At 38.2% G+C, this 24,082-nt stretch overlaps 1 protein-coding gene across 1 annotated transcript in view; it reads right to left on the bottom strand.

Annotated features, from left to right (window-relative positions):
• Nucleotides 1–2,525: 2,525 nt before the first annotated feature.
• The window catches only part of LOC123253451 (nuclear receptor subfamily 2 group C member 2-like), a 58,441-nt gene continuing 36,884 nt past the window's right edge, over nt 2,526–24,082 (bottom strand). The window contains exons 4-12 of the mRNA XM_044682644.1: nt 20,932–21,079; nt 19,720–19,813; nt 17,730–17,863; nt 16,793–16,970; nt 15,561–15,682; nt 14,379–14,518; nt 11,763–11,900; nt 8,078–8,183; nt 2,526–2,981 (exon numbers count right to left, since the gene is read on the bottom strand). Of these exons, the coding sequence (XP_044538579.1) occupies nt 2,807–2,981; nt 8,078–8,183; nt 11,763–11,900; nt 14,379–14,518; nt 15,561–15,682; nt 16,793–16,970; nt 17,730–17,863; nt 19,720–19,813; nt 20,932–21,079 (1,235 nt within the window). The 3' untranslated portion in view covers nt 2,526–2,806. The remainder of the gene's footprint in view (nt 2,982–8,077; nt 8,184–11,762; nt 11,901–14,378; nt 14,519–15,560; nt 15,683–16,792; nt 16,971–17,729; nt 17,864–19,719; nt 19,814–20,931; nt 21,080–24,082) is intronic.

Genomic DNA, 24,082 nt, shown 5'->3' on the forward strand with positions numbered 1-24,082 from the left:
TTTTTTTCAGGCACTATGAAGTCACTGAAGCACAAATCCTAATTTTTTTTTAAGGTTGCTCTTAATGACCTATATGTACAGTCTTTATTTACAAATAAGTTCTTCACCAAAACGTTAGTATTTGAGTAATTTATAGAAGAGAAACATAAAGCTTATGATGATCTATCTCATTAACATAACTGGAATTATTCTAAGTCTTATGAGAGCCTATCCCACTTTGATAAGGAGAGTTTCAATCAAAACAACATAATGAACATGGAAATGCTTCCCACTCCCTAACCCCCCAAATGAAATGGAAATTGGATGAACTAGCATGCATCAATACAATTGCTGTCTTATCCCTGATCAAAGCTGTTCCCTAAGGGGAGCTCAGAGCCATTATGGTTGTGTGTGTTCTAGAACAACACCACATGATCATTAGGGCTTGCTTTTTAAAAAGGGTATTATTTTTATGGGATACCTACTGTTCACAAGTATTGTCAACCAACATCCTCTGTACTGACCTAGACAGATAAACTTCATCATTTTGGCCAGTTTTCTTTTTCCTTCATCACTAAAACCTTCTGGGAGTCAACAAAAAAACAACTTTAAAAAATCCTACCAAAAAGTTAGAAAAAAATGTGTTATTTTCCCTTACATTTACATAATTTAAAAATGATCACATCATTGTATCCCACCAAAATTAGAATTTAAAAGTGGGGGCTGATGTCTTAGGTGAATGAATTTCCCACTAACAACAACTCTGTCATAAAGAATGGCTAATACTTAATTTTGATTGATTCTAAATAGAGACTTCAGAAAGCTATGGCAGCTTTTAGCTCATTTAACAAGGTGGCACGGGGAGCAAAAAGAGCACTGGTAGGCATGATTAATTTTCTCTTGAACTTTGTCTATAATGCTGGGCAGTTAATATGTCCAATTATTATTAAAAGAAAGCTATGGAATGTGGCGGATCAAAATCAGGAATAAGTTGTGCCTGTAAGCATCAAAGGCCAGGGAAAAAGTCTTCCTGTAAAGGTTAATGATATAGCCAGTAGAATTTATTTAGCTATTTAAAGACAGTATTTGTTACCTTGAAGCTGTCATCTGCCATTGCTAACAGACCCATTTGTCAAGGGATATAATGTTGAAACTCGACATTAGGAGATGAATTTTCTTAATTAGCATGAACAGAAAAAGGGAACCAAAAATGAATCTAGATTCTGGATAAATTTTTCCCTTATTTACAACTTTCTGAGTTAATTTAAATGCACTATCTGGACTATCACTTGGGACTGTTAATTTTTTAAAGCAACAGTGGACACATTCTTTGCTAAAATCATTATACCCGGAAGCCCAAGGTATGAAACGTGCCATGCAAAACAGGACCTCATAAAAGTGGATGCACAAAGCCCCTCATTTTCAAATGTAAAGCACACACAGGTGCCTGCCCTCATCTCAGCAACTGGCCTTATGTACAGAAAGGTTAAGTTTTACGAATGCAGTTTGATGAAGACATAATAAAAGCAGTAGGACTACCGTCTGAATGACAACAGAGAGAATCAATCTGTTACATGCCCTATTCAACTTAAGCAGGAACTTATCAATATCAAATTAATACCCTGATACTGTGAGTCGCTTCTCCATTACAAAAGCCCAAATCATGAGTAACCTTAATACAAACGATTAGTCATTAACTGCAGGAGTACATGATTTTTTATAGGATATATTCTGAATGCCACCCCAAATGGGACATCAATGTCAAGTGAGATGGGTGAATTCAGGGAACTGAGGCAGGGGGAGAAAAACTTTCTATTTATCTGATGCAAAGTTCTGACTGCTGGGCCTGCAGAGGCCACTAACACGCTCAGCACACTGTGGAGCTAATAGGAGGCAGGCGGGAATTGGGGATGAAGTCAGTTATTGGGTAGCCTGAATGTCGGTCTTGCTATAGTTAAAAGAATGCACCGAATGGTGGCCGGCTCCTGGAGCCTGTTGTTCCAATAAGCGTCCTGGTTCTCCGTGACCAGAGGCTGGACTAGAGCGTCCTGGTCACCCCCCACGTCTACACACTGTCGCTCTGTCGGCCTCCCTGTGCACATCATGGCTGTGGCAGTTATTGGGCTGCTAGTTGTGCTATAAACATGGCGTTTATTTCATGCTGTAAATAAATCACATTCTCCATAGTTTGGAGGACTGCAAAGATGCACACTACATACATGTGCACACAAACGCACAAGGCCTTTTTGTCCAAAGTAGAAGTGATTGTCTCTTTTTCTGTCCTCCCCAAGTTTTCACAGAAATCATTAGCATTTGGCCAAGGACATCTATCATTTTTTCCTTGCCTGTTCACAGGCAGGATACTGATAACATTATCAAGTGGACAAGAAGTTCTTAGAAAGTGCTCATGTCATTACCCTGGTAATTAACTGCTAAATATTCCCAAGGACACTGTTATATATGTATATACAGATACTGTTTTTAGTATTCTTTAATACTAGTCTCTGACATTATAAAACTTTTTTTTGCCCTTTGTCAACTTCTAAAAAAAAGTGAGTTAAAAGGTCACTCAGAAATCTGACACCTTATTTGTTTTTTTTGAAATCAAAAGTCATTAAAATATTCCTTGTGGCAGAAAAGGAGCCTAGGCTTTCAGTAGCTACTGTTGGGGCCTCCTAGACAAGAAGAAATCAGGTAGGAAATGGTTAACATACGGGAAATATCTGTACATACCAAAATATCACTATTTTTATTTTCTTTATATCTTAATGGTGTGGTTACTGGTTCTATGAAAATTATTTTGATCCATGAAGTTGTGTTGTTCCCACTATAAGTTCGTTCCTGTTATCTGGCCATTGTACTCTGCGGTTTCCATTTTCAGAATGTAGGGGATTATGCTGTCTATTGAAACATTGCCGATGAGACCAGTAAAAAAGAGTTCTTCAGTAATACTGGAGCTCATCAATCTAAGTGCTGGGAGACGAACAAGAATCCGAGCCAGCCTGGAAGAGAAAAATGCCACATTAGGAAAATGAGATTCCCCAGCCCATCACAACCAGACACGCAATGTCACTGTTATTTCAGGGTACCCTCTACTTTGAAATGTTTTGAAGATTAGGTTGGTGCTTCTTTTAACAACAGTGTCATCAGAGGAGTCCTGGATCTACAGAAGTGGGCATCCCCTCTGCTATTGCTGGTGACAAAAGTTCTCTCTACCTGACTGTGAGTCATGGATTGCTGGAGCTAAAAGAATACACGAAATGGGGGCCAACCTTTTGATGATTAACCTTGCTCATATGTCTTGGCTTAAGGATTGTCATCCTGAGATGTTGCTGAGCTTGTAATAAAAGCCTTTCCAGATTGTTAATAGTGGAGAATTTATTCACCATGCCAGATATCATAGAGAAGAACCATAACATAGAAAAAAACAATAGTAAGGATGGGCAGACATTCCTAAGAGACATGTTTGTACACATGTAGAAGGTATTGGTAAAACACATTTTGACCAAGAGATCTTAACAGGAGGAAAGAAATTTGGTAGAATCAATACTAAGACTCAGTGGGATGGAACCTATGACTAGAATATGGATCGGGAAGAAAAGGCACAGGACAGGGAAAAGAGAAAAAGAAAGACAGACAGACAGAGAGACAGAGACAGAGAGAACACCAGAAAGAGAGTGTGAGCATTATATAAGGAGATATAATCATCGGAGGAAAGCCAGGAACTGGAGGATCTTCTGGGGAAGATCTACAGGGGTAGAAACAGAGTTGATGTTGCCATGAGAAGCAACTACAGACTACTTGCAGGATAAGAGGAACTAGATGAGGTCCCTTGGAGACAGGTCACATCCCTTGATAACACCCGTTCTACCCACTGATCAGCTAACAATTTACCAACATACATTATTGGTAATTTAATCTTTTAATAATGAAAAGACCTATAAGGAAAACTTACTCTAAACCTAATGCCTGCCTAAAAAGAACTGGTTGTTGTGAAAGAAATGATGGGGGCTTTGAGAAAAGTGGAAGTGACTACTCCATCTTGGATTTTGGTTCAAAGAGGGAAAGGAAGGAGGAGCCTAGTCTGATCTGTAAACCAGATTTGGGGAGAATAGATTGTTAATGGTTCAGAAGAATGCTGGCTTAGAAGAGAGGAAAAGCTCTCAATGAAATTCTTAAGATATAGAGAAACAAGTTCCAAAAAGAAGGAAAAGGAAACACTGTCTAAGGCAGTGATGGGCAAACTATGGCTGGCAGGCCAGATGCAGCCCCCTGAAATGTTCTCTCCACCCGATGGACATTATTCCTAATCTGAGGAATACAATGAGTAGGATATAATACAATGAAACTTCAAAAGAGTTGCCTTAGAAACAGACTGACAGGAGCATTTCCTTTCCTTTGGCCCCCTCTTTAAAAAGTTTGCCCATCACTGGTCTAAGGAGATTCATGTGGACGTATAGGATATAATCAATCAGTTAAGATTTTAAAATGACACATGTATCAGATATAAGTCAGGGCAAGTGATGATGAATGCAAAGTCATGACATGGTCCCCAAAGAACAGTGCTAGGAAGACAAAAGTCAGCATGCACTAAAAGCTGGTCAGGAAACGTAAAGACAACAAAAAGGAATTTTTATGCTCTTCTGGAGAAAAGAGGACACTAAAGTAGGGACTGGACAGAATGATGGCAGTAGATAATGATGGGCCTCTTTCTGTCCTTCTCTACCAAGATAAGGATATAAGGACTTAAAAAACAGAAAAAATGGCAAATAAGGAAGCTGAAACTCAAGGGAAGAAGAGACTTAATAAGAGAACATTTTAGCTACTTTTACTGCCCGCAAATCACCAAGCCCAGATGAACTATATACGAGGTATGAATTTGGCAAATTCTAGCATATATGAATTCTGAGTCAGTGATCTCTAAAAAAGCTGGAGAAAAAGAGATGCCTCAGGACTAGAGAAGGACAAATACTACAAAATTTTTCAAAAAAGGGAGTAGAGGCAATGAAAAGGCTACAGCAGGGGTGTAACGTGGATTGAGATTCAAACCTGGGGTCAAATCACCCTGCCCTGGTCAATCACTTAACTTCTAGGCGCCTCATCTATAAAATGAAGAAGCTACACCTGATGACCCTGAAGGCTCCTTCCCGCTCCAAATCTACTGTCCAAATGGACTATCAGGCCATATTAGTATGTTGAAATTTTAGAGGTGCACAAGTGTAAAGTCTTACAATTGGGTTAAAAATAACAAATACAAATAGATGGAATGTGGTTTTAACCGCTCATCTGAAAAAAGGGCTTCATTGGCTAAAAGCTGAGTATGTACTGACCCTGAGGTCTGGGAATGAGGGAGGCATTAAGAGGGACACAGCTCAGTCACCATCTACCCTGGGCCAGGAGCCATTCTAGATGAAGGGGATCCAAAGACAAAAGTGACAATCCCCGAAATCGAGGAGTCGGCATGTTTCAGGGGAGCGATGTAAGATACAACAAGGATCCTGGACCTTTGCTACAAGGAAAGAACGCAGGACCTGGAGGCAGAGGACCAGGGCTCAATTCCTCCTGCTCACTAAGGCAATGGAGTAGGCCTTGCCCTTAGCTAAGCTCCCTGAAGGCCTGTGGCTGGGTGAGCTGGGGCAGGGCCAAGAGCTGGACGGGGAGTTCAATGGCCTAGCTTGGAGCTCAGCTCTACCATTTTCTCCCTGAGTGACCTTGGGCAATGTTTCCTTTTGATGCTGCTTCTGTAAAATGGCCAGGTGGGTACAAATGGGCAATAACAGGGTCACTGCTAGCGCTAAATCCCAGGGGTCAAGAGGACTTTGCCTCTCTGAGGCTCTGTGTAAAGTGGGAGCACAACTGGGAGGAGGAGGCTATGGGGGAGCCTCCCAAGTTAGCAGCAGTCAGCAAGGCCAAGTCTGATCATTTCTATCAAAAGGAGGAAGGAGATGAGGTCCTAAAATGAGACCAAACCTAGCCTGTGGGACCCAGAACGTGTCCATCCCCGGGGAGGGTGACCATTGTGACAAGGAGGAAGTACAGAACCGTGGGGACTCTGAGGAAGACAGAGTGGAGCCTCCTCTGTCAAGGAGGGCTGGGACAGCGAGCCGATTTCAGACCAAGGGGATCCGGGCGGTGTGGAGGATATCCACTGTGCCAGCATGTCTCTGGACACCTCTAGCCCAGCAAGAAGACGAGATCTCTGATCTGAGCTGGCACCACCCAGCCCTCCTGACTCCCCATTATTCCAAAATGGTCATTGAGATGGGATAGTTTGAAGACAGATCAGAAACTTCAGGACGCTTTCCTGCCTTGTGGGTTAGGCCAAAAGGCTCTCCTTGGCTTTCTCCCTGGCCAACACATTCTCTCATGCCTGCTTGTGAGGTGGGCCCTTACAATGGAGAAAGGTATTGGGACAGATCCTTGAAGTGGCTGCATTTTCACAGACTGTTGTGTTTGAAAAGGAAATGAAAGCCTTTCTCCAGTTTTCTTTGGGGTTTTATTGGCATAATCTTGTCTGGAAGAAGGATGGGTTCTGTAGTGTTAATGGAGGGGGGATGATCTTGGTGAGTGATTTTCTTCCTCATTCAATAAAATTTGAAAAAAAAAAACTGCACATAGACCTCAGAGAACTGTTGTTAGATCAAGGGAGAAATGAATATAAAACCTTTTTTAACCGTGAATGGTAATTATTATGGTTTATCTGTGCCTTGCAGAACCTAGCATATACCAGGTACCCAATAAACATCATCAAGTGAAGAGTACTGGGTTATTTCTCAATAATTCAATATATCTGCCAAGGATGACAAGTGACCACCATTGAGGATATTATGAAGAAGAAGACTGAAATTAATTCCCAAAGAAGAATTAGAAACATCTGGAATAAATTAGAGGCTCCCAAAGGGAATAACAGTTATTTGAACATATAAATTGTGGAGGTTAAAAAAAGTTATTTGAAAGTCATATTTCAGATTATATGATCATTTGTTCATATGATTTAGAAAAGATCCAATATGATCGAGGCCCAACTTTCATTTTACAGATATAGAAAATGAGAACAGAGAGAAGTAATTTGCTCAGAGTCGCACAGGTCTCACAGAGGTATTAAGAACCATTGAATCTAGGGCCTCTGATTCCCAATCAAGCACTCCTTCCTGTCAGTGCACTGGACCTCACCAGTTCTTGTTTAGATTTAGGGCCCAGGAAGCAAAAGGATCCTAACTGTGTAAGGGAGGCTTATACCTGCACAGTACCCACTGAACTTGCCACCAAAGTGGAGGCAGTGCCAGCCCTCATTCTATCCAGGATGCTCTGAAGGCAAGCTCCAGAGGTCCCCTTCCTGCCCCAGAAGCTGCACAACCATCAGCAGCACTTCTGGACTGAAGACCAATTTGTCCTAAACAATCCTTATATGAAACCCATGTTTCAAGGTTTACAAAACTATACTGAGTAAGAGAAAAAATAAACAGCACACATTCCCTCTTCTGAAATCAAAGTACTTTATGGTGATTGTACATACCCTAATTTGTAATCAATCAATAATCAAAAGCCTCTGGATGGATTGAAGGGTGTGAGGGGGAGGAATGCAGAATACAGCTAGAAACATAGGTTGGAGCCAGGCAGTTAAAGGCATACTTGATTATAGTGGCAATAAGAGTTAAAGGAGCTGACTGAATGGGAGATGACTGGGCTTTAGGAAAATCACTTTAGCAGCATTTGGAGGATGGTGACTAATGAAGATGCTACTGGCCCAGACAAAATTCTGTGAGAGCCCATCCTAGAATGCATAGTGTTTCTACAACCAGAACTCTAATTCTAACCACAAATCCTAATTAATACAAAGTTGAGTTACAAATTGTCCCTCTGGATGCCAGGTTCATTTATTATGCCACTAAATCACACTGCTAAAGGCACATTACAATAACAAGAAGGAATAAAATTAGAGACATAATCATGTTTACTATTTGTTAAGCAACTTTAACTTAATGTATGTATATTTGTAATGAAAATATGAAGCCAAATGTCATTTAGTATTCAGATTCTAGACTTGTTTAAATTCTCCAGGAATTTCCTCAGATCAACTACATTTACATTTCTCTACCTGTATGTGTCTTCTGAATAGGTTTTCTGTACGTAATCCTGTAACTCCATCTGTGCCTTCTCTTGGAATTTTTCTATTTGGCTTGTACTGGTCAAACCAGGATGATCTGAAAGGAGAAAAGAAGTATCCAAACTTCTAGTTATTTAAAAGAGAAAAGCTTTTTTGGAGACTAACAAACTATTTTCAGTTCAGTTTATTGAGAATACATTCTGAGACATGCTAAAATATTGGATTCTGAAGTTGAGATTAAAAACATCAATAAAATCTGCTTCCATTCCAAATTTTAACAATGAGGTACTATTAGACATGACTACCTATTTTGAATATATTTACTCACATCATTTTATCACTTCCTTCTTCCTTTTAACAATATTTTACTACTAAAGAGGCCCAGAGCAAGACTAGGAGGAAGGAAGAAAGAGTGAAGAATTACTGTGGTAAATTATTGTTAGCTCCTGTGGGAAAAATAAACCTAATCATGTCAGCTTGAAACAGGACTTCACTTAATATAAAAACTTTTACAATTTTTGAATGTTTCTTTACCAAGATATTTTTAAAATCTTACTCATTATCAGAGTAAGTTTCTCTGATAAAGGCCTTATTTCTTAAGTATGTGGAGAAGTGAGTAAAATTTATTAATATGTTGATAAATGATCAAAAGATATGAATAGGCCATTTCTGGAAGAAACTGAAACAACCTATAGTCATGAAAAAATGCTCTAAATAGGGAGCAGGTAGGTGACTCAGTAGATTGAAAGCCAGGGTACAGACAGGAGGTCCTGGGTTCAAATTTGACACCTCCTAGGTGTGTGACCCTTGACAAGTCACTTAACTAGCCCTACTGCTCTTCTGACTTGGAACCAAAACATAGTTTTGATTCAAGATGGCAAGTAAGAGTTTTAAAATGCTCTGAATCACTGATGAGAGAAACACAAATTAAAACAACTTGGAGGTACCACCTCATATCAATCAGAAATGACAAATGTGGAGAGGATGAGGGAAAATAGGGACACTGCACCATTGGTGGAGCTGTAAATTGGTCCAACCATTCTGGACAACAATAAAAAAAATACTTTTCAATGTTTCCATGATTTTCTCTCCCTCCCCTCTTACTTCCCCCATTCCAGAGTTGACAAGCAATTCTACTGGGTTATACAAATGTTATCATTTGATACCCATTTCCATATTATTCATTTTTGTAAAAGAGTAATCTTTTGAAACCAAAACCCCAAATCCTATACCCATATAAACAAGTGATTGATCATATAAACAAGTGGGAGCATTTCTGCTCCCACAGTTCTTTCTCTAGATGTAGATAGCATTTTTTTCTCATAAGTCCCTCAGAATTGTTCTGGCTTGTTGCATAGCTACTAGTAGCAAAGTGGATTACACTGGATAGTTCCACAATGTTTCACTTTCTGTGTACAATGTTCTCCTGGTTCTGCTCATTTCACTCCACATCAGTTCCTGGAGGTTCTTCCAGTTCATGTAGAAATCAAGCAAGTTCATCATTCCTTATAGGACAACAGTATTCCATTACCAATATATACTACAATTTGTTAGGCATTCCCCAATTGATGGACACCCTTCTCCCATTTTCCAAGTTTTTGCCACCACAAAGAGTGTGGCTATGAATATTTTTTGTACAACATTTTTTAATTGTCTTTTTGGGGTACAAACACAGCAGTGGTATGGCTGGAACAAAGGGCATGAATTCTAAAAAGCCTTTTGGGCATAATTCTAAATTGCCTTCCAGAATAGTTGGATCAATTTACAACTCCACCAGCAATGCATTAAGTGTCCCAATTTCACCACATCCCCTCTAATATTTATTGTTTTTCTTTGCTGTTATATTGGCCAATCTGCTAGGTGTGAGGTGGTACCTCAGAGTTGTTTTGATTTGCATTTCTCTAATCAGGAGGGATTTAGGACACTTTTTCATGTGATTATTGATAGTTTTGATTTCTTTATCTGAAAATTGCCTATTCATATCCTTTGGCCATTTGTCAATTGGGGAATGGCTTGATTTCTTGTACATTTGACTTAGTTTCCAATATATTGGGGAAATTAGACCTTTGTCAGAGAATTTTGTTGCAAATTTTCCCCTAGTTTGTTGCTTCCCTTCTAATTTTGGTTACATTGGTTTTGTTTGTACAAACCCTTTTTAATTTAATGTAATTAAAATTATTCACTTTACATTTTGTAATGTTCCTGGAGAACAATTTGGAATGATACCCAAAGGGCTACCAAACTATGTATATTTTCTTTGACACAGTAATACCACTATTAGGTCTGTACATCAAAGAGATCAAGACAAAAGGAGGAGGTCCTATCTGTTCAGCATTTATAGAAGCTCTTCCTGTGGTGACAAAGAATTGGGAATTGAGGGAATGCCCATTGACTGGAGAATGGCTCAACAAGTTGTAGCCTATGGTTGTGATGTTATATTACTGTGCTATAAGAAAGGATGAGCAGGAAGTTGGGAAGAAAACCTGGAAAGTCTTATGCAAAATTAAGTGAACAGAACCAGGGGACACTGTACACAGTAACAGCAACACTGTAATGATGATCAACTGGGAACGACTCAGCTGTTTAGCTACTCTGATCAAGACAATTCCAAAGGACTCACAATGAAAATGCTATCCCCCTTTCAGAGAACTGCTGAACTCTGTGTGAAAACTGAGGCATAATTTTCTCACTTTATTTTTCTTTCCTTTTAAAATTTGGCTATATGGTTACTATGGAAATACGTTTTGCATGATTTCACATGTTCAATTGATATTGCTTGCCTTCTCAGTGGGTGGGGGAGCGTCAGGAAAGGGAATTTAGAATTCAAAAAATTTAAAGTGCTAAAAAATAAACAACACATTAAAAAAAAAAAAGAAATATTATTTCACCTGAAAAGCCACAGAGCAATTGAAGTCAGGTGAATAGTGGTTAAACACACATGTAGGAAGAGAAAAGATCATTCAGAATGCTGGTAAGGGGAAATGGATGCCTGTTTTGGTAAGAAGAAAATACCTTCCTTACTAAGTCAAATCTTCCCATCCTTCACTGAGAGTCATTCACTTCCCTTAACTTGTTTTTACCAACCCTTGAGTTCTTGCTCCTGTTGATAGGCACGGTAACACAGCAATGGATAAATTATGAAGACAAAAAATACTGTGTATTTCTTCCTCAAAATTTTTGGGGTTGAGGAATCTGCTAGGGAATGATAAGAGGAGGGAGGAATGAAGAAACAAATTTATATGGAATTCTTTAATATATATATAGAACCAACCCCTGTCTATATTGTAAAGTATTATGTAATTCCTGTTAGTTACCTAAATATATGTTTTGGAGAGACTAATTTCAAGGAAAACATTGATTTCCACATGTTAATAAACTGAAAACAAGGGGGGAAAATCACAAACATATGCTTATCAGAAAAGACTCTGATACTTTGAGCTGATAGTTTGAATGTAAGGAAAGAGAAATATGATATGTAACCCAGAGAACTATTGGCCTCTGTATTTCTTGAACTTTAAGTGTTTTTCCCCCTTCAAAAAAATTCAGGTCAGTTAGAAAAATAAAGTTATGAAAGAACATTTATAAATACACAGATATGGTTTTTTTGGCTAATGAAACCATTTGACATACATATTAAAAAACTGGATGAAGTCTTATTAGTAACTACTGTTCTTACCAGGGCTAAAAAGGACGATAGCCTTAAGGTATGCATATTCATACCCATCAATGTCAAGTTTAGCCATACTGTTACAAAACTCCTGAAGTTTCCAGATGTGTTCCATGACTTGCTTTATTCTGTCACCAGAAAGTTTATCTAGAAAACAAAAATAAAATCCTTTAAAAAAAGACAAAATATAATAACCAAAGACATTTCCCCTTTTTTTATGAAGAGATCAAAAGAAATTAGAAAATAATCTAGTTTGTATTAAATACTAAAATCTCAACATATTCAAATAATTAAGACAAATACAAGGACAAAGGGTGGTAATTCAGAGTGCAAACATTTTCTATAGTAATTGCCACTCTCCTAACATTCAAAGGGTTCCTAAAATTTCCTTATCACCTTGAAGAGTTATTACCATCTCACCATATTTCCTTTGGTCATCAATATTTCATATCTATTCTCCTTGATCTCCACTCTTATTATGCTCCTTTGACCTTTGTGAGGTTAACATACATATCTATTATTTTTAATTTATTTTGTTCCTAAATCCTACAATTAACAATCTATGTCATTGTTACCTGTTTTAATTTGTAATTTCTCAAGTGCAGCAATTATGTATAGTTCTTTTAGTCTTGGGACCTCTGCTCTTTTCTCACTATAATCTCTGATTTAAAGGGCTTATCCTTTTTTAAAAAACAAACAAAAAAACTTTGTTTATTCAGCTTTGTCAAATGAGATATTATGTAGAAAACACTATATAAATGTTAGCTCCTTTCTTCCTCTTCAGTTCTGGGGTATTTTCACAATATTTCTTCTTAGAATATGGGATGGCTTTATAGCATCCTAGGATTTAGGGGAGGAAGGGGCCTTAGGTTAAGATATACTTAATCACTACGCCCCCACATCCAGATATAGTGATAGGGAATTGCTTAAGGCAGTGATGGGTAAACTACGGCCTGGATCTGGTCCATGGGGAATAGTTTGCCCATCATTGATCTAGACCAATGTCTTTTTTTCCGCACACGAAGGAGGATGTAAACTTCAGTCTTTTAATTGCCAATTGAGTACTCTTGCTGATCTCGATCCTTCCATTTGTTTTTTATGCCACCAAAAGGATGATCCCCCTCATACATATGTTTGGTCTTTCTATTCCTTCTCTAATGAGGTATCTTCAGTGTTTCCTTTATGAATTCTACTCAGTAGCAGATTCCTTTTCTGGGAATTCAAAGCCCTCCACAATATAGAGTTCCCTTCCTTTTATTGTCTTTACTCAAATGATTATCCTCCATGCCAAAATGGACCATCTGTTCTCTAAACATATCCTATACCTCTCCTGTTCATTAAGCTGTTTGTTATGCTCTGCCCTATGACTGTAAGAGCCTCCCTTTCCCTTCTCATTGCAGACTATGTAGACAGCTAGCTTTTTTCACAACAATGTGGCCCAATGGAAAGAAAACTGAATTTGAGGGGACAACAGAAAATGGGTTGAAATATGCCTCTGGTATTTCTAAGCTAGGTGACTTGATTCTTTGAGCATCAAGTCCCTCATTTAAAAGGTGGAGATAATAACATCTGGATTACTTATACTAGATTATTGCGAAGTTCAAATGACATCATATTAAGTGCTTTATAAAATGTAAGGGTACTATCTAAATGCCAGTTATTATTATATTATTAGATAGCTGAAATTATCAGTATCACATACTTTAACAAAAATAAAGTTTATCACTACCAATTTTAGTGTCACTACGAAGAGCTGAGTTGGTCATTTTTTCCCACTAATAATTTTCAATATTCAGAGGAAATGAGAGCAGTTTGTACAAAAAATCAAATATATGGGCTTGTATTATTGTTTCATGAATAAAATAGCCAAATTAAATTAGCAGTCAGTCCTACATCCCCCAGGCTTTGGCTTTCAGGGAACAGTCACTGGTGTCCAGACTGCATCCTGACTCCAACCTGTCTGGCCTGCCCCACATTCCCCTGCAGCTGGAGTACCTCCCCTGTGGGTCTGGCCAAGTGTTTCAGCTTGGATGTGCTATAGCAGCCCCTGTCTTCGATACCTTCCAAATTCATCAGCATGGATGGCAGTAAAGCCAAGTGAGGCAAGAGGTGGCAGGCACCAGGAGCACCTAGACTTTTGGTTGGAGATCCAGCAAGACCAGCTGCTTCCCAGCCAGGGCTGGCTGGGGGGTGCTCTCTGTCCCACTTTCTGATAACTTTGGTGAGCCAGTGTGGAGACCCTCAAGATTGGAGGCTGGCTGTCCTGGTCTAGCCTCCAGCCTGTCAAGAGCCCTTTTGTCTTTATTTTTGTGTAAGATATGTGAATGAACGAAGTGCATGTGACCTTGCCGAGAAGTAGCATCTAAGAGTTTCTTCTGCAGAAATAAATATAAAGACTCTCCAAAAAAAAAAAAAAAAAAAAAAAAAAGAGAACAAAACACTATGGAATTTTAAAGCATGTCACAATGGGTGGCATGAGTCTGAGAAGCTGTATCTTCCTTGGGAGCTGACCTTACTATAGAGACAGATACGTATTATTCTCAAACCAATCTTTACCTGTGAAAATGACTGGAAATTGAGATGCCTCAATCCAAACATCTGAAAAGCTGCAAAGACCATACATACCTTCCTGTATGCTGTTCTGTAAGTGATTCACGATAGCTGCTAGAATAGTGGAGAGGCTCATCACTTGGGAACACTGGGCCAGCCCCAAGGTGAAGAGCTCATTCCAGCAGGCACGGACCAGGCTTGTATTACAGTCTTGACTAGAGAAATAAAGGCACATTAAAAATTGGTTCTTAAAGGATAGATGGCACAGCTTACATTTTCCAGATGTTTCTTCAATATCACTAATTATTTTAATGATAAAGCAACAGTGCTTTACTTATAACTCTTTGTGTGCCATAAAAGAATTTTTAAAATTTGTACATCCTCTCTCAAGATGCATATGCAAAGAGCAGCCTTTCTGATAGACATACTTGGTCAAAATTCCAATATTTGTGATGGAATGCTATTATGCTATAAGAAATGATGAGCAGGATGATCACAAAAAACCTGGAAAGACCAAATGAAGTGATGCAAAGTGAAATAAGCAGAACCAGAAGAACATTGTACAAAGTAATAGCAATACTGTACAATGAACAAGTTATTCTCAGCAATACAGTGACTTACGACAATTCCAAATCTTCATGATGAAAAATGACATCTATGTCCAGAGAAAGAATTACTGGAGTCTGAATGCAGACCAAAATATATTATATTTCACTTTCTTTCTTCTTCTTTTTGAGATCTCTTTCACAGAATTTTATAGGAAAATGTTTTACACAATTGCACATGAAAAATTTATACCAGATTGCTTGCCATACCTTGGGAGTGGGGGAAGAGAATTTGGAACTCAAAATTAAAAAAAAAATAAACATTAAAAATTGTCTTTACATGTAATTGGAGGGAAAGTAAAATATTATTAAAAAAAAAGTTAGTGGCAGAACTAGGACTTGAAAAGTTCTGACTCTTAAGACCTCTTAAAGTAGCAGCATAAGAAATGATATAATTTTTAATATATGTATATCTAACTTCCCTGTCTTAGATTTTTGTATCCTTCACTGTACCCAGCAGAGTGTCTTGCAAAGGATAAGATGATGCCAATTCTTAAATTAATGGAAGAAGGACTTCTTAAAGAAAAGACACTCCAATGGCTACCTTCTTTCCTTTATTCTTCTCTGTGTTTTTGGCAGAAAAATCTTGGGATCCTTTGACACAAGACACACAGTGATTGAATCACTCATTTAGAGAAGAGGATTCACTTACCCGAGGGCCTGAAAGGCAGGAATGGATCTGGCCCAGTGCATTGAGAGGAACAGCAACCTTGATGCTGACTCACAGATGTAATGTACATTGAGATACTCTGGCATTGGGCTAGGCATTGTAAGCTGTGGAAGAAGGAGGCACAAGACACGCGGAGTCATCAGCAATCATACAGAGTTATTTTTTGTTTTAGAAACTAATCCAGTTAGTGTTAAACAATTCTAATGTCCCGACTTGTAATCAGTGAAGTAACCAGTCTGTGCTGACCCAGCTACACTTCTCTGTTTCCCCTCTCTAGAGACCAGAGGCTTTCATATTTGATTTAAATGGTCAGGTGAAGGAGTCCAGTGGAAAGCCTTGGTAACTAGCCACAGAGGACCATGACTTGGCTCATGAAGGTCTCACCTTTATCATCATCACCACCATCTGCTCACTTCTATGTACTGTTTAGGAATGTAGACAGGACATTTTGGTTCTTACAACAAACTCATGAGGTAGACAATTTGAGGGTTATTTTTCCATCTTATAAAGAAATGGAGGTTTGGAGAGGTTCTGAATAAAGTTAAGCAGCCACTGGCTACAGTATTAAACTATTCTATGTCAATAGCTCATGAAAACTTGATGAAAATCTTAATTGAATATAAGGAAAACTAGACAAAATTCACTGGCAATAGTATTAATTTAACAGTATTCACTGGTAGCGATATTAAAATAATTTTGTAGTCATGAGAACAAAAACTTATGGAAGGCAAGTCACAAAGAATCAGTCTATGGAAGACTTTCTATAATTAATTTTAGGATGGAATTTAAGATATATCAACTCAAATGTTAGGGGGACAAGAGGGTGATCTATAGTGTGAACAAGTCATCAAAAGTTGTTAAAAAAACAAACACCCCCCCCAAAACATCCCCCTCCCCAAAAAATCAGCTGTAAATGAACAGAAGGACTTTATCAGGATTTACTGAAAGGAGGAGATGCTAGGCATTGAAGATCACTGGTGAAAGATTCTTGGAATGCAGCAAAGGAAGAGTAAAAATATGGTACTTTTCTTCTTCATAATAGGAAGATATGACTAAAACAAACCTTTTGAAGTAAGTGTATCAAGTGTCAGTTCATTAAAAAGACAACTCAAAGGTTGAGCTGACAACAATTCACACTAACCCCCTGTTGAACCCTCATCACTCAATTACCATGATATCATAAATAAAGACAGCAAAATAAAGAAGGCACATACTTTAAATGTGACATGTGTATCTGTAAGTAGGGGTCCTTCTACTTCGATGATGGGTGTTGACTGATCTCTACTGATGACATGAATGTTCCCTCCTCCTGTAGGATCCATCCCATCTGCTAAGTTTGGTGTTGAAGAGCCATCTGTGGTGTTAAGAGCTTTTGCCAAAGTATCAAATGCCCTTTAATGCAAAAAATAAATCATATACAAGTCTATGAATCAGTAGCCTTCTAGAGAGAATAAGTCATGAAGTTTGGGTAGCTCCAAGATAACAGGACACTTTGCTGAACATTTCACACAAAATAACAAAGAATGCTATCATCCTGAATTTTTGTCATTTTTTTTTCCCCTGAAGAACTAAGGGCACTTAAAAATGTTAGTCTTGGGGGAGCTAGGTGGCTCAACGGATTGAGAGCCAGGCCTTGAGACAGGAGATCCTGAGTTAAATCTGGCCTCAAATACTTCCTAGCTGCGTGATCCTGGGTAAGTCACTCAACCCCCATTGATTAGCCCTTACCAGTCTTCTGACTTGGAACCAATACAGTATTGATTCTAAGACAGAAGGTAAGAGTTAAAAAAAAGAATTTAGACTTCTTCAAATATACAACATACAATAAATAAAAATACTGAATAGCAAGTAACATTCATTTAGTAAAGAAGGTAGCAGAGTCTCTTCTTTGCCATCACTAATTATACAGTTCTGTTACTTATTTTTAACTGCAACCAGTTTTGATTGATTTGATCACCTAGGGCCAGATTTTAATAATTCATATTTAAAAAGAGACAGACTGTTCTATAGTGACTGCTTCATGATAACCTTTCAAGTTAGACTGTAATTGTCCAAATGATGCAGTCTTTCAAAGGATGTAAATACTGTGGCAGTTTAAAGAAGAGTAGAAAGATCCAGTCACTACTTAAGAAGGCTACCCTGAGTTCCTACCGAGTGATCTCACTTGCTGATTGGTCCTCTTGTTGGATTTCTGAAGGGTCACCGTTATTCAGAGATTCATTGAGGTTGGCAAGGGATGTCACTACGTTTGCCAATGTGCCTAGAGCACCCTGGCTTGTCTCAGCCTAGAAAAGATAAACACACGATATTCACATGGTCAAATAGCAGCAGGCAGATAAAAGCTCCTCGTTTGTACTGTGGCCCCTACACAGGTTTTGCCCCCAGGCTAAGAGGCAGATAGGACTCAGATTCTTTGGCTTCTCTGCTTCTTACATTTGGAAAGGGATCCAAGGTCTTCAAATACATTATCTCACTTAGGTGAGTCATACAACATTTTCTGAGGTAGGTTGGGAGATGAGAAAACTGAAATGAAGTTGCCTGGGAGTAGGCCTGAAGTCTACAAGCTCTGATTTTGGTACTCTTCTCAACAGACCCTGCTGTAGCTCTTCGAAAATTTCATCACTTACCTATCTTCTATGGCATGTGGTAGTATCATTACAGTTTTACCCACCTGCAATCATAAACTTACTCTCTGCCAAAAGACCATGAGACTTGTTTCACAGCACAGCAGGACTGCCTTCTCCCAAGAGGCAGGGGTAGATTTACCTGCATTATGAAGAGCACTAATTTTTTACTTTCTTTGAAAAACTATTTTTCTGAGAGATGTTCCTTAGTAAACCTGCAACTCTTGGGGCTTTTCATTAAATATGAGACAACAACCACTATCTCTCATTTTAAGAGGACATCTTTTAGGTAGTATCAAGGTCAGAATTAATCTTAATTACAGCACTACCAATGTTTGCTCTAATTCAAATCTATAGCAGAAGTTTGATTTGAGTTTATGATTCCTATACAGCATTATCATTCATTTAAAAGTAAAAAAACCCCATCTTTTCCAGAAAAAGCACTGGTCAGAGAGTTGGCCTTATTTCCTTACCTACAAAATGGGGGTGGAGAGTGATGTGGACTAGGTGATCTCTAGGGGCCCTCATAGTTCTGCAATTCTGCAAGTCTCTAAGCCCTGCTGTAATGGGTGATACAAGACAGTTGTATCAACACAAAAGCTACTTAAAAAGAAGCAAAGGTCACCAATTTTGCAATCTAGTATCATTTAGGAACAGTGTCTTCTCATGGGATGAAGCTGTCAGACTTTTACTCTCCCCTCTGGGTATCTATTTTCATAGGTCTTTGTTTTTGGCCTTGGCTTTAATTGAGCCATATCTCTCAAATTTTACAAAAGCTATTTTAGTCTTATCATTTGCCATATATTCAAGTTTAAAGGGTTAATGTGCCACAAACCCCATTTTTAGAAACCTAGCAGAGTATGTAGTCAGGACAATTATATAAATAGACAATCTTGGATTTTTTTCCCAAAAGGTATTCAGAACAAGTGAACACAACTACTGTACAACAAATGTCTGTCAATTTGTATGCTAGCAAAGTATTTTCACCAGAATGAATCCAAGGCACTTTTAATCAAGTGGAATTTAAATGCTAACATGTTTTAAAGACTATGAGAAGCCAACAACAAATGCAAGAAAAAAATAACTGAGTTTCTCTTAAGATCATTTTTATTTTCATGTGTGGGGCTGAGTTGAGAGGTGCTACTTATTGCTGATGGGTCCTGGCCATAATCTGATCAAAATGCAAACTACAACAGTGAGGGAAACCAATCCAACAGACAAAGATATTATTATACCAAGGTGCTCAGTCAGCTTAAAAAGTATTTCCACATGCTCTATCTTATTTGAACCTCACAATAATCCCGGGAGGTCAGCAGTAGAAATATTATTTCTATTTTATAGATAAAGCTATTATGGATTTTATGGATCCCGAGGCTAGGGCGGTACAGTGATGGGCCCAAGATCCCATTGGCAGGAGATAGAGCCCGTCTTCAAACCTAGATATCCTGGTTATAAATCCAGAGTCTCTTTAACAGACATCAGGGCTAACAAGGCAAGCACAGGAGAGAGACTCTTACCTTGGAGTCAGCAGCAAGGAGGACTGTGCCATCATCACGTATTAAAGGCTGTTGGATATTGACAAGCATTCCTGGATCAAGAAGGCCCGTCTGCCTGTTTAGAGACATGAAGATATTCAGAGAAGCTTCTGATATTTAATTTTCACAATTCTTTGGAATAAGGTTTGGACTAATCTTTAACAGATGAAGAAACTTAACAAAAACTTCTACAATGAATAGTTCACATTTTGGGGTGGGAGTATCCTGAAGTAATAACCCATGAGACTGCTTTAAAGTGTTGTTAATCCTTAAACTTGGCTATGATTTGCAGAAATTCTGCTAAAAGTTCTATCTTCCTCTATAGCTAGGGTTCTTAAGCTTTCTTAATGTCCTAGACCCCTGTGGTAGTCAGTCTTGGAAGTCTGCCTGTAGACCCCTTCTCAAAATCATGTTTTCAAATAAAAATACACACACACATAATATTTACATATTAATGCATAAAATATATAGAATTCTGAAGATCAACTATAATCGAATGTGGTTATCTAAATTAAAAATGGAAATGGACTCCAGATTAAGAACCCTTGCTCTATATAGATCTTTGATTTCTATTTCTTCTTTCTTGAGCCTTTAAATTATGTTCAACATATTGATTAAATAGACTATAATACAAGTGTCACTGCCTCATTAATTGGGTATTCAATCTAGTATGGACGGAATTTAGGATGGAAGAGTTTTTAGTATGTACATGGTGAAAGTCTCAGATGCTGAATTTCTGAACAATTCCATGTAGCAGAAAGTTCTGATATTTAAAAAAAAAAAAAAAAGCAGCCCACCCCCCTGCCCCAAATGAGCAGCCAAATGATTTAAAGTCTTGCTTGTAAAAGGTATCATGACTGTTACAAATAAAACATTTTAGGCTTGACTTCTTACCTTTAAAGGGGTATAACTGGGAGGGCACAATGGAAAAAAGCAGCAGAAGAGACAGGCTAGAGGATGACTGAGAACTCAGGAGGGGCTCCCAAAACTCTTGGTCACCAGCCAACAAGGGCAGACATTGAAGTGGGAAGAAGTTGTGACTACAAGGTGTTCTTACAAACACAATGACATCACCCACTCAGGAGTCTGACTCCTCTAGTAACTAACCGAAGTTTCCCTCCCTTTCCTTAGCCTTATCCCCCTAAATGTGACATCCTTCTTCTGCATACACAAGGGGCAGGGTCTGCCACTGACCTTGTTCCATCTTTGTCTGCTACAAAAGTTGGTGTGGCTATCAAAGGACTTCTTAAGTCTTTCCTGATGTATATTTTTTCTGTTGAAGCTGCACAATTGGTTGGTTTCTCCCGCTGCACATCAAAAGGCTTCCTTTCACTCTGAACAGCTTAAAGAACAACATATACATGTGCTTAAAGAAAACAAAACTAAGGAAAAAGCACCCCAAACAAAGAAACACCTAATTATATAAAGAAGCTAGTTATTGAGGAGAGGACTAATTGTACTATATTAGTTTAATTTTTTAGGCAAAGGAAAACCTGACTTAAAAAGCCCATGTTACCATTCACAAATTCTGAGGAAAAAAAAAAGATTCCAAATAGCTGTGCAAGAAAGAAATGGGTTGTGGGAAACTCATTTTTAAAGCCCAGGGCATCCAGGCTTGGGCATTTCTGTCTTCCTCCTCACCCTCTCTTTCTTGTTCCTTCTCCTGTGATGTCTTCTGTATTAGAGTAGGGAATCCTTCTTAAAAATTGTCTTTTTTGCTTGAATTTGTCTTCTCAGGACTTAGCACAATGTCTGGCACACAGTTAAGGCTTCATACACACTTGCACCAACTGTCTATGTCAAGGTTTTGTTTATCTATTTTATAAAGCCTGTAGGAAGGATCCAGGATCAGAAATTCTGCTGCCTTAAAAGTGAGCCTTAGCAGGGACCTTTTCCTAGGCTATGACAAGTTATTAAGGGAACATTCTTCTCCCCTCCCTTTTAATAGTTTACATCATCAGAAGTTTCTTTAAGGAAATATGCTGAAGTGGGTTAATAGAAAGCAATTAAGTTTAACTTTATAATACAGACTGGACCAAATACAGTGAGGAAGCAACCTAATCTTAAAGTTGAACCTACATAAAAAAATACATGAATTGCTTACTATTTTAACATTTTACTAGCAAACTCTTCTGTAAAGAGTCAAATATAGAGTAACTATGCATGCCAGAAATGGAATGACAGAAATGATAATATTTTCAAAAGGAAAAGACTAGGAAAGAATCCTTGGAGCCAGGAATCAAGTAATCTGTAACTAAAACTATACCCTAAGTTTGCAGCTAGATCTGCTATTTGCAATGTAGTAGCTCTGACTGCTACTGCAAAATCCTATCAACTACCTTAAAGATGGGACTTTGCTGATGTGGACCAGGCTACTGCACTGTCTTTTCACTTACTTGGCGTGAAAGTTAACTTGCCAAAAAAACCCCTCAGTAATTAGACTGACATTATTAATTATTAATTACCATGAAGGCCCAAAGGAAGGGCTCTCTTTCTTTCCCATAACTTTATTGTGTGTCATAAGAAAAGTTTATGTGCAATTAGCTTTCCCAGAAAACTATGTTGGAGAAAGAAAGAGAGAGTTGACAGGCGGGTGGGTGGCCTAGGGGTGGCCAGATGAACAATAAGATGTCACATTGAAGGCCCCAGGAATATTCCTCTCTCAGGAACAAACCTTGATACCTCCCTGGGCACTTCTGTCTCTATTCTCCTGTGTTTCTGAACTGAGTTTGGTCATCCTTCCTTCTGAGAAGTTTTTATGTTCCTATCTGTGATCTCTGCTTTATGTGACAGGTTCAGCTCCATGCTTTTGACTTTGACTCTAAATTCTGTTTGCTTTTTTCTAGGTACAGTTTCATTTTAGAATTTCTGATCCCATATATAATATATCAAGTGTTTTAGTTCAGAGATGGTGATTGGTTTCTATTTTGGCCAATAATGAATGAGTTTAGCTAAGTTTAGAAAAGCTCATCATCAGGTTGACTGTTTTTCAACTGTAATAAAAATAGAGATCATTCAGCTATTTTAGTCATTGTTGAAAGGACTTACCTCAAAGTGCTCAAGTTACATCTGACCACTCCAGAATAAAGCTATCCTATACAGCCAGGTCTCAATGAATACAAGTAATGATGTTGCCCTTCTTCCATGCTCTCCCTCCCTTAAGTGTCAATGTGTCAACAGCTTTTGATATTCAAGAAAGAATTAACAAAGACTCAGCTTACAAAGTGGATCTCCTAGAGCAATCAATGTCGTATTCAGAGTTGAGTTAGAAGCTAGAAAAATTTGCCTGTCATTAAGGCATGATTATAGATTTGTTAAAATTTGTATCACCGCATTTCCTTTTAATGAATCTAATGAAAAATTCTCCTGGCCCAAGATAAGAGCCAGACTTCTTAGAGTATGGCAGTCAAGTAACATTTCTATGGGTATTCAAGATTTATATGCAGCTGCTCATTTCACTGGACAAAGTAAAGTTCCTAGCATAAATCTGCAAATAGTAGGAGATTCTATATTCAATACTCTTAAGTCTCTTAATCCTTTTGGAAGTATATCTCAGATATTAGTACATGCTTTTCCTGTTTTTTGTTATAATCATTACGTACATAATCTTTTTCTTTTCACTGCAATTCATTTTAATCACTATTAATAACGTTAAGACTTCAGTGCATGAAATATAGCTTCTTAATAATAAAAAAAGAGAGATGTATGGAGGAACCTAAGACAAATTAGGCCCATTGAGGAAAAGTAGCCATAAAGACATGCTTATGAGTTTGCCTAAGATTTCTCTGGCAAGGCCAGGAACCTCAAAATAGCAGCTCAAAAAGTATTGTCTAGCTGTAACATAAAAAAAGACATCTCCTGAAAAGTCTCCTTCATAATAATCCTTGAGGCTGTTCATTATTTTGATAACCAAAAAAGCTTCTGTAATGTCATGACCAAGTGACCCAGACTCTTTTCACTTGATTCCTGTAAATCACCAAGTTATTGTCAATATCCCTCAATTGCTTGGGTTTGTAGAAATGCCTTAGAAATGTTTTAGGTAAAGTCTTTTCTGTGGGAAAGTCCTGCCTCTTAAATGATGCAATGCTTGAAACTCTATATTCTATAAAAATCTTTCTTTGTCATAATAAACAGTAGACCTGGCTACTATTCATTGTGCTTTGTGTTTGCTCCTTTGGGGTCTGTCATAGTCATTCAGGTATCTGCTCTTTCTAGCTCAATTTTTTTCACTTTTGCTAGCTTACAAGGGGCTGGCCTCTTTGGTAAGCTGACTCTCTCTCAAGCTGACTCTCTCTCAATCTCTCTCTCTCTCTCTCTCTCTCTCTCTCTCTCTCTCTCTCTCTCT

This window comes from Gracilinanus agilis, chromosome X (assembly GCF_016433145.1).
Source record: "Gracilinanus agilis isolate LMUSP501 chromosome X, AgileGrace, whole genome shotgun sequence".
Taxonomy (NCBI): Eukaryota; Metazoa; Chordata; class Mammalia; order Didelphimorphia; family Didelphidae; genus Gracilinanus; species Gracilinanus agilis.